General features: G+C 46.9%; 1 protein-coding gene across 4 annotated transcripts; it reads right to left on the reverse strand.

The window, feature by feature from the left end:
* Window positions 1-673: 673 nt before the first annotated feature.
* Window positions 674-3,613, reverse strand: PRR15 (proline rich 15). Of its 4 annotated transcripts, none has more exons than XM_086693569.1 (2): window positions 3,474-3,613; window positions 674-1,757 (listed from the first exon to the last, which is right to left on the reverse strand). In XM_086693569.1, exon 2 carries the CDS (start codon window positions 1,648-1,650, stop codon window positions 1,261-1,263), a length of 390 nt encoding a protein of 129 aa, XP_086549695.1. In that variant the 5' UTR covers window positions 1,651-1,757; window positions 3,474-3,613; the 3' UTR covers window positions 674-1,260. The 4 variants fall into 4 exon arrangements, with proteins under 4 accessions (XP_086549695.1, XP_086549702.1, XP_086549698.1 ...); XM_086693576.1 differs by lacking the exon at window positions 3,474-3,613 and adding an exon at window positions 2,492-3,324; XM_086693572.1 differs by lacking the exon at window positions 3,474-3,613 and adding an exon at window positions 2,177-3,324.
* Between the last annotated feature and the right edge of the window lie 9,217 nt (window positions 3,614-12,830).

Here is a 12,830-nt window from a genome sequence, read left to right on the forward strand (position 1 = left end):
GACCACTACAATTTCCCTATGTATTTCTGGATGTTTATAAATGAACTGAATTGTGGTGGAAAGAGCCCAGTGGCCCTTAACCACTACAATAACTCCTTGTAATTTGCTGAAAGCAAGCGGTATTCATTTACTCCTTTTCTTGAAGTTCATAACAAAAGCAAACAGGTGGATTTTTGTTCAGAATCTTCAGATTAGTACATCTAAAGGCTTTGAAACTAGATAAATGCATAAATCAGACTAAAGTAAGCTTTTGCAGCAAAGGGGTGGGAAAAGAAGATGGCTTTGCACAAACTAAGGGTCCAGTCCATTTGTTTAAGGATTTTCAGAGAATTGTTAGTATGGTTAACAATACAAAAAAGAATTACTACTAGCATTGTGAGTTACTCTACTGTCTGAAGATGTACCGAAGTAACAAAGAGAATTTAGGAATAATTATTTAGTACCTCCCCTTCCCTTCCTCAAATTTAATTAGTAAATAGAGACATCCGGCTAACTGGTGCCAGTCCGGGTGTTGCTAGTTCTGAGAAACGTGCCCCTCCCCTAGCTTTCCAGGAGTAGCTGTTGTACTGTGTGGCAAATGATTAACTCTGTCACTTTGGATTTCGTATGCCTGCTTTTAAGTATGACAGACTTCAGTCTTGCAATGGAAAAAACACAAATGTCACCTCAAGGCTTAGGGTGCAGCGGGTTTAATGGTCCACACTAAAACAGGCAGTACAGTTTTGTAGTTCAACATTAAAAGCAACCTCGCCTTACTTCTAATGCTTCTACCTAAGAATGCTTCCTGCTCCCTCTCAGCCCTTCCCTTAGGTACGAGTCTACACAAGTACTTCTAAAGTGCATTTCTCTGGCGTTAAAAACAGCAGTGTAATTTGCTCTCCAACAGCGAGTCCTGAATCGGAGCACTGCTTCCTCGTTGGAGGGGCTGTGCAGTTCCAGGTGAGTGACCCACTCAGAGAAGTACCCTTCTCACTCCCCAGGTGGCACGAGGGGCCACTCTTGGGGGAAAAAAAGGATTATGCCAACTTCCTCTGTGGCAGGTATCTTCGCTTACCACAAGTACATATTCAGTGCCTCCTCGAGCCATGAAATATTGAAAACTTAACCGACACTTCAATTTCCAGGAAATTAAAATCGTGGAGGCCTCGTGTGAATACTCAGAAGTTGGTGGGATTAGAACCAGGTACTGGGGCGGGCCGCAATTCTCGGGCTAGGGTAGGGAGGAGTGGTGGGGAGAAAGACAGTCCCGCCGCGCTGTGGCTATTGCTTGTCGTCGTGGGGGTCACCAGGGAAGCCCGCCTCCTCAGGGGACCTGACTCCTTCGGGGAGCAGAGTGGCGCGCGCTTTCCTCTTCTCCTTAAAGCGGCCGGAGCGCGAGATCTTCAAATTGCGGCGGCTGCTGCCTGACTTCTCCCCGCACAACTTGTCCGGCTTGTGGGGCTCGCCGGCGCCCCCAAGGAGATTGGGGTGCTGATTCTCCCGGGAGCTGCCAGTCCAGTCGGCGCTGGGTGGCGGGGGCGGCGCGGGCTCCCCGGGGGCAGGCTGGGCGGGAGGCTGCGCCCCTACCGCGGCTTCCTTGCTTTTCTTTCTGCTGTTGGTTAGCGATTTCCACCAGGACCCAGAGCTGCCCGTGCCGCCGCTGTCGGCCATGGCCGGGCGGCGCGGGGCGCGGCAGGTGGGGAAGGGCCCTCTTTCCCGGTGGGGCTGGCGGTCCGCGGCAGGAAAGCAGGCTACGGGGTGGGAGCCTAGGCGGCGGCCTGTACCCGGGAAGCAAACAGAACGTGGTTATGGGTTTGTCCAAGTCACGTGCCCCCAACCCCACTTCCTCCCCTCGCTCCGCCCGTCACCGGATCGGCCCGGGTCCGAGCACCCGCAGGCCGGGAGCTAGGCGGCCCTCCGAGGGCACCGCCGCGTCCCCGGGGGCGCGGGCGGACGAGTGATGGCCTCCAGGGCGCCACCATCTGGTCTCCAGACACCTTGGCTCTCCCACGCCTCAACCCTCGCCTGGCCTCCAGGGCCGGTGCGGTGGTCTGCGCGGGGGCCGCCGGGGGAGGTTCCCGGGCATGCGGATGAAGCCGGCCCCGGAGGAAGCTGGCCTGGCCTGTTACCCTGATTGTAGAGGGACGCCCCAAAGTGACCCAGCTCGGCCCCGCGGGGCCTCCTCTTGGATGAGCACCTGAGCGGAGGGCGCTCGGAAGGGGGTGTGCTATGGGTGAGCACTGAATATTAGACTCCTGTCAACAGTTCCGAAATTTCCCTTGAAGATGTTTTTCCATAGACTTCTGTCCCAGAATGCTCTTCGATGTGATTTTCTGGGGGGAATTTACATGCCGATAAGAGCGAGGGAAAAGCTCAGGATGTGTTGTTTCTTTTAAATTCTGCTTTTGACAGAACTTCTGCCTTGCCGCTTTCAGAGAAACTGGTCTAGACTTAATTTCCCTTGAAAACCGCGGTCCCACTCTTCCTTTTATTCCCCAGACACCAATCTTACGTCTCTTCGAAGCCACCCCAGCCGATGGTTGAGATGAGGCCAAGCGGCAAACGTCCTCTTCTTTTTAGTTCTGTATCAACATATGCACCGACTTTGTACCAGGCAGCGCAACTCTTGAGATTTTTAGTTACAAATTAAAGGCGTCTGTTCTTTTTTGCGCAATTCCTTCCTCCAAAGGAGAGAAACCTGCTGCGCGCAATCAGGAACTCCAAACCCATCTGCTTCTCCCCAGCTTTTAAAGCAGCGCTCTGCGGCCCGAAGAGACTGTTTATTAGCACTTAAGGTGCTAATATGGGGAGCGAGACACCTGTGCGCGCCTTCCGCGCTCGGCACTAACTGTACGAACGCGCAGGGTTCGCTTGCGCCCGGGAGCATTTCCAGGTTTCCTCTGGGCTCCGTCCCAGCCCACGCGCCTGGTGCTGGCGGGAGTTGCCGGCGCGCCGGGGAGCAAAACTTGAGCGGTGTTTGTTGTTGGAAAAGTTCTGCTCTCGAAAGCGCCGGGAAAGTTTGAGCGCCTACGCGAGGCGGCGCAGCGGCCTCCGCAGCAGAGACCCGGGCCCCGGCTCCTCCCCAGGATGCCCCGAGGGCACACTCGGGCCACGACTTGAAAACAATAGAAGATGAAGCCGCCAAAAGTTCTTCCCCTAAAAAGGCACCCTCTCCCCAGGGCACGGTTTGCAGTTGGGTCTGCAAACCTCCTGCTCCCTGTATTTTACGGATCAGCGAAGCACCCCAAGTTATTCATGGGTGGTGGGGTGTGCCGATGGCTGCCTTCTGTCTTCTACCCTACATTCTCTTTTCCACAACCGACGTGTGCGCGGAAAGGCTCAGCACTAATTGCGCAAGGAAAACACTGCAAATTACGCAAATTTACGCAGAGCGCCTGTGGCTCGAAACCTCTCCGGAGCCGGGGTAGCACCCCAGGTTGACACCTTGGAATGAGCTCTGTCTTGGCGGATGCAAAACCACCCTGATTGCTCACCTGTTCGGGCTTCTGAAGATCCCAAGACTCTGAGCCGACCTCACCTCCAAGAGAACGGAGGAGGTGCGCTTGGGACAACCTGGGGAGGTCGGGCTTTTTTTCTGGAAGGTGTGCCTGCCGAAATGTCTGCAGTCCAGCTAAGCCGATTGCTGCTGCTCGTCTCCCCTGGCGCTTCCAACTTCTGTTCGGCGCAGCGGTGGCGGCAGTTCTGGGCTCGCAGCGCGCTCGGCTCCGGCGTGAGGGCCCCGCGGCGGAACAGGTGCCAGGCTCACTGCCCCAGGTGAATACCCAGATAGGCTCTCCCGGTTAGTAGCCTTTCATTCTCGCGCGCCTCCCTCTTCCCTGCTAGCGACTCCCCGGCAGCCGCGGGAGATGGGACCTCGGCTGCTCACTCTGGTGTACTGAACCTTCCTACACTTCGGTCCTTTGCACGGGAAAGACATCTGTCTGCCCACCTGCTGGTCATTCGCCAAGTATTCGAGAAACCAGAACGCCCGGGAAGGGGGCGGGGGGGAACACCAACCCAGGAGGCGGCCACAGCTGCCGCAGGTGCAGGTAGGAACTTTGCGTTCCCGCCCTCCAGGGCAGGAGATTGGATCAGGTCACGTACGTGGCGCCGGCCTTGGGGTGTCTGATTGGAGAAAGGCTGAGCTGCGCCTCACGCCGGCCGGACTCCTTCTGGAAGAAGAAGAAACAGTAGAGGAGACCCTGGCCAGGAGACCGAGGCTGTAGGTGGGATCCGCAGGGTAAATGTTGCCGCAGCTTTTCCTCTGCCCCTGCTCTTGATTTCTTTTTTCTCTTTCTCTCCGGGTCCCCAGCCATGGCCACTCAATTCCCAGGGGTCCAGTTTTGTAATTCACAGGAACTGTTTCATATCCAGGCAAAATGTTGCAGAGTTGCAGGCACCCTTAGTTGAAAGGCGTAATATTAACAAGTTGTCTGTGTGCCTGCCAGGCGCGGTTTCCAGCGCTCTCTGGGGGTAACACATTTACTCCTTACAGGAACCCAAGTATGTAGGTGCTGTTGTTTCCTCATTTGACAGGCGAGGAGACCCTCACTGAAAGGTAAATGGTTGCTCAAAGTTGCATGCCTGGTAAGTTGCAAAGCCGGATTTGAACCCAGGAGGTCTGACTCCAGTTCCCAGGGTCTTAACTAGCACGTGAGACCGCAGCCTGCCAGTCTTGGGCCCTTAAGGGACTTAGTGAAGATGTGAATTTCCTTCCCTTAAGTTTGGAGGTCCAGTGGACAGGCATTCCACCTGGGGAGTACCAGTGCAGCCCTGAGCCACTAGAGGATGTGAACCAGTGGATTTCGGCCAGGTTCAGGCTTGTGCTCCTGGGAACATATGCGTGCTTTTTATTGGTTGGGTAGAAAGGAGTTGCCATAGGCCATTTTCACTAATGAAAGCAGAATTCCAACCTGCTTCATCTTGCAGGATGCTCTTCTTTTTCAAAGAACTATTTTGATGTTCCTTGATGTCATGAATAACTCTACGGAAGGAGTGGGCATAGAGCAACTGACATCTGAGCATCACTGTTCTAGGACTTTTTTTTTTTTAATGTTTATTTATTTTTGACACAGAGAAAGAGAGAGAGAGAGAGAGAGAGAGAGAGAGAGAGAGCATGAGCGGGGGAGGGGCAGAGAGAGAGGGAGACACAGAATCTGAAGCAGGCTCCAGGCTCTGAGTTGTTAGCACAGAGCCCAACATGGGGCTCAAACCCACAAACTGTGGGATCGTGACCTGAGCCAAAGTCAGACGCTTAACCGACTGAGCCACCCAGGCGCCCCTAGGCCTTTCTGAAGCCTAAAAATAGTGAAAGACATGATGCCTGTCTCAGCTTAAAATGTAGAATTAGTGGAAAGAATTTTTTATAGAGTGTTTTAATGCATGAAATATAAAATGAATATTTTATATCATTAATTTCTTAATTTAGCATTCGTGGATGTTTAAATGATATGCACAACTGTGTATTTGAAAGTGGTGTAATTTATGTTTCCGATTCTGTGTCTTCCTCTTTCTCTGCCCCTCCCCCGTTCATGCTCTGTCTCTCTCTGTCCCAAAAATAAATAAACGTTGAAAAAAAAATTAAAAAAAAAAAAAAAAAAAAGGGCGCCTGGGTGGCGCAGTCGGTTAAGCGTCCGACTTCAGCCAGGTCACGATCTCGCGGTCCGTGAGTTCGAGCCCCGCGTCAGGCTCTGGGCTGATGGCTCAGAGCCTGGAGCCTGTTTCCGATTCTGTGTCTTCCTCTTTCTCTGACCCTCCCCCGTTCATGCTCTGTCTCTCTCTGTCCCAAAAATAAATAAACGTTGAAAAAAAAAATTTTAAAAAAAGAAAGTGGTGTAATTTCACTTATTCGTTGCGATTAGTTTTAGAGAGTAAACTTTGAATTAGCGCACCAGGACTGGAACAAAGACAGGCCACCCCCTGGGAGGCGAGGACAGGACAAGTCCTCATAGTGCCATTCCATCACAGATGAAGACACTGGATCAAGGAGGAAGGCTTAAACCATAGATACTTTCACAGCCTCTGGTAATTAGGAGTACCCATCCAGTTCTGACTTATGGGGCCATAAGGAAGATGTCTGGGAATGTTTCCTCCCTGGATAAAGGACAGAGCTTTCTTTTTTTTATTAAAAAAAATTTTTTTTTCAATGTTTTTATTTATTTTTGGGACAGAGAGAGACAGAGCATGAACGGGGGAGGGGCAGAGAGAGAGGGAGACACAGAATCGGAAACAGGCTCCAGGCTCCGAGCCATCAGCCCAGAGCCTGACGCGGGGCTCGAACTCACGGACCGCGAGATCGTGACCTAGCTGAAGTCGGACGCTTAACTGACTGCGCCACCCAGGCGCCCCAGGACAGAGCTTTCTGAGAGAAGAAAATCTTTTGCTGTACCCTTGATTTTTACATTTAAGCACAGCATGAGGATATGATGTCTGGTGTTGCAGCAGCCATATTGTAGCAGTGAGTCAACAGGCATGGGAATAAAAACCAACATGCTAAGGATGATGGCATGGGAGTGTGAAAAGTGTCTGGGTCTTGATGATATTGATGAGCCCCTGAAAGAACCCTGGAACCATCTGCCTCCAGACTACTAGTTGAGTGAGATAATATATATTCCTATGATTTCATCACAGATTTAAATACAGTTTCCTGTTACTAGCAGCCAAAAGTGTTCCCCTTTGATACAATCTATTAGAGTTATAGAAAAATATATTGTCCAAAAGGGAAAAAACGTAGTATGGCCACATTTTTTTTCTGACCAATCTGAAAAGTTCTTCACTGAAGGAGGATTTAGTGAAATGTTTAAGTGATGGGAAAGTTTATAGAAGTAAGCCACCTACATTGAAAAGTTGATTTATCTATCCAGTGAATAGCAGGTGACTTTTAATGTTACAGAATTTAAATATGCTTAGATTGGACAATGCTTACATTTCTTAATATTTTTTCTTGTCCTATTTTATTTTTTTTAATGTGTAGTTTGAATTAGAACATTTCTTTCCTTCCCTCTTTGCTTCCTTCGTCCCCACCTTCCTCCCCCCTTCCTCCCTTCCTCCCTCCCTCCCTCCCTTCCTTCCTTCCTTCCTTCCTTCCTTCCTTCCTTCCTTCCTTCCTTCCTAATTCACTGGCCTCTTAGGTGCACTTTTTTTTTTTTTTTTTTTTTTTTTCTCAACGTTTATTTATTTTTGGGACAGAGAGAGACAGAGCATGAACGGGGGAGGGGCAGAGAGAGAGAGGGAGACACAGAATCTGAAACAGGCTCCAGGCTCTGAGCCATCAGCCCAGAGCCCGATGCTGGGCTCGAACTCACGGACTGCGAGATCGTGACCTGGCTGAAGTCGGACACTTAACCGACTGCGCCACCCAGGCGCCCCCTTAGGTGCACTTTTAAGTGCAATAAATGATAACACTCAAAGGCAAAAGAGAATTAATTCCTAGAGGGCAAGATTTGCATACTAGAAATTAAAATAAGAACTTTCAAGGTTAAACCTGGCGTTTCTTTGGAGACTGGGAAATAGATTATTTTCTTTTAAAGCATTTATAGTGGGAACTGGGCAATAGAAAACACATGATGAGAGAATTTAAGAAGCACAGCTAATCAAAATGAAGAAAATAAAGATCATTTATATTCTTTTCACCCAGGGATACCTATAGTTAACGTTGGAGGGTTAGTCTATTTTTTTTTTTGCCCCTATTTTTACATTTACTCTTTTCGTCTTTTCCATTCCTTCCTCTCCTCCCTTCCTTTATTCCTCTCTTTTATAGATGCTTCCATTCTTTGCAAATTAGACGCTGATCTCCAGTGGCCTTTTCCTTGTCATCAATGTATGGGTAGTTTGATATTCCTTTTCTCCTTTCTGTGTTTTCACATCATGTTGCTGGATTTAGTTTATAAACTTCATGACTGAGCATTACACCCATGCCTGAATCTGGGATCCGCTTTTTATAGCATCACATCCCGAACCCACATCAGGTTAACATGAATGTGTGTATACAAGTACACAAATTGCAAGTGACAAAATACTGCTAATCATTTTGGTTTTACACTTGACCTGAGCAAGGCTGATTTGTACAGTGCAGCCTCTCTCTGAAGTTCAAGCAAGACCAGCTGACTCTTCCTAACTTCCTGCCCCTACTGTCGATGTGTTTCTTCATATTCTTGGATGTCATTGTATTTTACACCTTTTCCTTAAAAACAAACAAGCAAACCAAAAAAACCCAACTGTATGAAGATTTAAGGCCTAAAGCAAAGTTAACTTACTCTAGAAAGGATTTTCAAGAGTTTAGGGGCACTACCACACATGATCACTTTATATACACTACATTCATGGCTTGAGGAGTGTGGGACAATGAAAATGAGATGTATGTGAGCACCCGCCCATGGCCGCACCCTCCGGGAACAAATCCACTCATTATTCTCCTAAACTCCAGACCATTTCTGTTCTAAAGCAACTTAATTGTCCTTGCAGACCTGTGGAGGGTGGGAAGGGGGGTGGGGTACAACTTACTTCTAAGCGGTCCAAGGGCTGAGGGTATGGCTCTTTGGGTGAACCAGGAAGGATCCCTCTTCTTCTGGTGAGGCTGATGCTTTATAATCCCTCCATTGGTTCCAGGAGGCTCTCAGAAACTGAAATTGTGTTGATTCCCAATTGTGTTCATCAGGGGAGTTCATCCAAATAACCTAGCTTGCCAGTGACAGGAATGGGTGTGTTTTAATTAAGAGTGTAAATTGTTTGGTGTTTGTCCCATGATTAGCTATAATTTTCTTGTTTATTTGTTTATTGACTGACTCCCTCACTAGAAAGTGAATTCCATTTTATTGAATGATGTTTTATATAATGATCATAACACTTCCTATGTATGAGGTACAGCTCTGCTTTATAAATATTAACTTATTTAATCCTAAAAGCCCTGTGAAATGGGCACTGTTATGTTATTATTAAGGTAACTGAGACACTAAGAATTTAGGTTACTTGTCCAAGGTCACCCAGCTGTTGGTATAAGAGCTAGCATTTGACCCCTGGGAAATTGACTTGAGAGTCCAGGGACCTAACTAATCACTCTGGGGTGTGGCTCTCCATGAGTGCTAAGACATGTCATTAATGAATCCTTAGGACATGGCATGCTACCTGGAGATAACAGTTCTTCAATATTCTTGAATAAATGACCATCCGATGCATAAGTATAAATGCTTTGTTAGTTATAATATGACTGGCTTATAAAAAGAAATGTGATGAAAATGGCAATGACCTAAAATTTCAGTCTGTCATTACATGTAATAATAGCCAGATTTTAATTCTGAGATGCGGGTACAGTAAGTGGACCAAATTATCTGATAGGTTTTTGTGTTTGTTGTTACGAAACTGGAAGGAATGCTATCCTGTCTGAGCCCTACGAAGGAGATACATTAGGCGGGGAGGCGTGGAGGGGGCGGAATAACGTAATGGCAGAGGATGGCTGCTGAGATTTTATTCAATATTGTATTTAGGGAATAAATGAGTGATCCAGAGGACACGGCATCTCGAAACCAGTCTCCACGGCACGTCCTGACTCCGGAAACAAAGGTAATTCAACTTTATTGTTTGTTAGGACATCGTCGATGGAAATGAAAAGTCATGTGTTCCCATCCAAGGTAATGTTCTCTGGCTGGCCACCTGGTTCCGGGTCAGAGCTGGGGTAAACCAGCTCGTTTAAAAGGCGGCCTCCTGGGGGCGCCTGGGTGGCACAGTCGGTTAAGCGTCCGACTTCAGCCAGGTCACGATCTCACGGTCCGTGGGTTCGAGCCCCACGTCAGGCTCTGGGCTGATGGCTCAGAGCCTGGAGCCTGTTTCCGATTCTGTGTCTCCCTCTCTCTCTGCCGCTCCCCCGTTCATGCTCTGTCTCTCTCTGTCCCAAAAATAAATAAACGTTGAAAAAAAAAAAAAATTAAAAGGCGGCCTCCTATCTGCAGTTGTTAATTTCTCGTTTCAAGGGGTGCGTTTGGTTATGCTCCGTTTACCAGGTTATATTTTCTCTTTTGTGTTTGTCAGTGTGTCCGTTTGTTACGTCACGTGTGTAGAGGTAGAAGGCGGATATCTAATGGGAGGGTAATATACTGCAGGAAGTGAATCTTTTGGTTTCCCTACCTGCATCAAGGCCAATGTCAAACTTACATACTTAGAAATCTCCAAGAAATAGCTGCTTTTATCGGCGTTAGTCTGTCAGGGGAGGTCACCAAAGTTTTGGTGTTCAACTCTGCTCGTGTGTAACCACAGGTAAATCTCACACTGTACATTCTTTTTTTTTTTTTTTTTTTTAATTAATGTTTATTTTTGAGAGAGAGAGAGAGCAGGGGAGGGGCAGAGGGAGAGGGAGACACAGAATCTGAAGCAGGCTCCAGGCCACCAGCATGGGAGCCCTGCGTGGGGCTCAAACTCACAAACGATGAGATCATGACCTGAGCCCAAGTCAGATGCTTAACCCACTGGGCCACCTGGGCACCCCTCACACTCTACATTCTTTTTTTTTTTTTTTTTAATGTTTATTTTTGACAGACAGAGCATGAGCAGGGGAGGGGCAGAGAGAGAGAGAGGGAGACACAGAATCAGAAGCAGGCTCCAGGCTCTGAGCTGTCAGCACAGAGCCTGAAGCGGGGCTCGAGCTCACAGACTGCAAGATCGTGACTTGAGCCGAAGTTGGACGCTCAATCAACTGATCCACTCAGGCGCCCCACCCTGTACATTCTTAATGAACATTTAGGTTTATCTATTTGATGTAATTTCATTTACATAGTGGGAGAAATTGCTTCAGCTGCAGCTATAAACCTTTTATAACAATGGCAAATTTAAAATTCTTACTATGTGCTTTTCACTTTACTGTGGGCTTATCCAAAAGTGAATCGTATTCTTTTCACTTTTTTTAATGGTAGAAGAACCCTGAGAGAGATAGCTACTGTAAGTCTGACAGTTTTATCATAGAAAGCTGAAGCAATTTGCTCAAGGTCACAAGACTTTTAAGAGGTGGAGTTATTTAGATTTAGTTTTAGTTACTCTGTCCCTAATACAGTGTTCTTCTCATGTAGCTATTTGAATCTCATATTGCCTTTTAATTAATCATTAGATCAATAAACATTTGTTGGTTTCACAACCGTTATATCAAAAGAGATCGTCATACTTTAAAAATTCTGATGAGGTCAGTGTCTTCTCAGTTTCCTCCTTGGAACAATGCTAAATCATATGTGGCTGTTTAAATATTAAAACCCTATGGAATCACAGAGCACTCAAAGCTCAAATTAATGCTGGGAATTGTAATTACATACATTTCTTGTGAAAAGACTTGATGGTTGGTTTGAATTACAACTGTGTGGCTTTGGGAAAATTACTTAATATCTTTAGGCTCTGGTTTCCTTAAATGTAAAGTGGGGATAATACCACTTCTCTGGGAGGTCGCCAAGATTAAAGTAGACAATACATTTGTCAAAGTCCCTAGCACAGTGCCTGACACATAATAGGCACTCAGTAAATGTTAGTTTCTCCTTGACTAATTTCTTTCATTGGCTGTGTGGGAAAATTATGCGAACAAACTGTACAAGTCAATCACTTCCAAGGGCTTTTTGAAAATAATGATAGTCTTAAGAGAGCACTGTCATTATTGTTGGTTGGGGTCAGTTTTTTCCCTGCAAGAACATAAAGTTAAAATTTACTGGAGAGTATTTAATACACAACAATTTGCTATGAATCTGACTTTTCTTCAGGAACACACTTAAGGATGAAATCAAATCAAGCAGAAGTTTTTTTGCATGCGATTCAAGAACACTCTTTATCCAGTCTGCACTGAAATTGCATTACCTGGAGTTAAGGAGGAAGTGTACTCAGTTGAGCTTGGAAGCAATGTTACCAGAAAAGGATTAACAAATCATAAGACAAAATCCTTGGAAGTAAGGTCACTAGCAGACTGTGGCTAGGGCGCAAGCCAAGGAATAGGTTTCCCATGTGCTGCCCCATTAGCTCCTGGAATCTTAATACATAACCTGCATCAGCGAATGGTGCCCAAAGGAGGGAAGGAACAAGAGCATCACGTCTCTGCTGTGCTAGACAACATGGCATTCCTTGTTTTCAAAAATTAGTTTTTATTTTATGAAAGCAATGTATGCACACGTAGGTTAGAAATGTGTATTAGACTTGCCTCTGATTTATCAATATTAGGCGTTCTCTTTTAATTACCTACTCCGGTCTTTGAGGATTTGGTTCTCCTATACCTTGCCTTCTGCTTCCCCCTCCAGTTTTCCCACTAGAGTCATGTTACAGCCTTTGTTCAGTTGACTGCTCCATGTTTATATTGTGCCTGTATAAATATTGTTCAGACTGAGCATTATAGGGTACAGATCACTATATTTGCTTTCTTTTTTTCTTTTCCTGAAGTTACTAATGACCCTCTTCCCCTCTTTCAACTGGTCCCCTTTCGAGTTCTTTCTTACACCTTCCGATAGCTTCTTGGTACACTTTTCTACAAGTTCAGTCAAACCAATATATATGTGCTCCATTCCCCCAAGTATTACTCCCAGACACTTCCTTCTCCTTCTTTATGGACTGCTCTCTCTCTCTCTCTCTCTGGCCTGCTGCATAGCTTCTTCCTGGGAATGCCTTGAGTCAGATTCTGCATTTCCTAGATTTGAGCCTCCCCCTTTCTTGTTGGACAAGGTGCTGCAGCAGAGGGCTGGGTGGTGGCAGTCCCCAGTGTGGCTGTCTCTTTCATCACACAGTTCCAGTCTGGGCTGTTTATCCTCCGTGACTTGCACACGGCTCTTCACCTGGGACCTCCTTTTACCCTTATTCTGGAGAGTTCCTTTGTGCAAAGGAACAAAGTAAACTTTTCCTTA

Source organism: Puma concolor, chromosome A2 (genome assembly GCF_028749965.1).
Source record: "Puma concolor isolate L17-30 chromosome A2, mPumCon1.1.hap2, whole genome shotgun sequence".
NCBI classification, from domain to species: Eukaryota; Metazoa; Chordata; class Mammalia; order Carnivora; family Felidae; genus Puma; species Puma concolor.

Excerpts from the sequence above, each read along its gene's own strand:
- PRR15 (XM_086693569.1), bottom strand. The coding sequence starts at position 1,650 with ATGGCCGACAGCGGCGGCACGGGCAGCTCTGGGTCCTGGTGGAAATCG.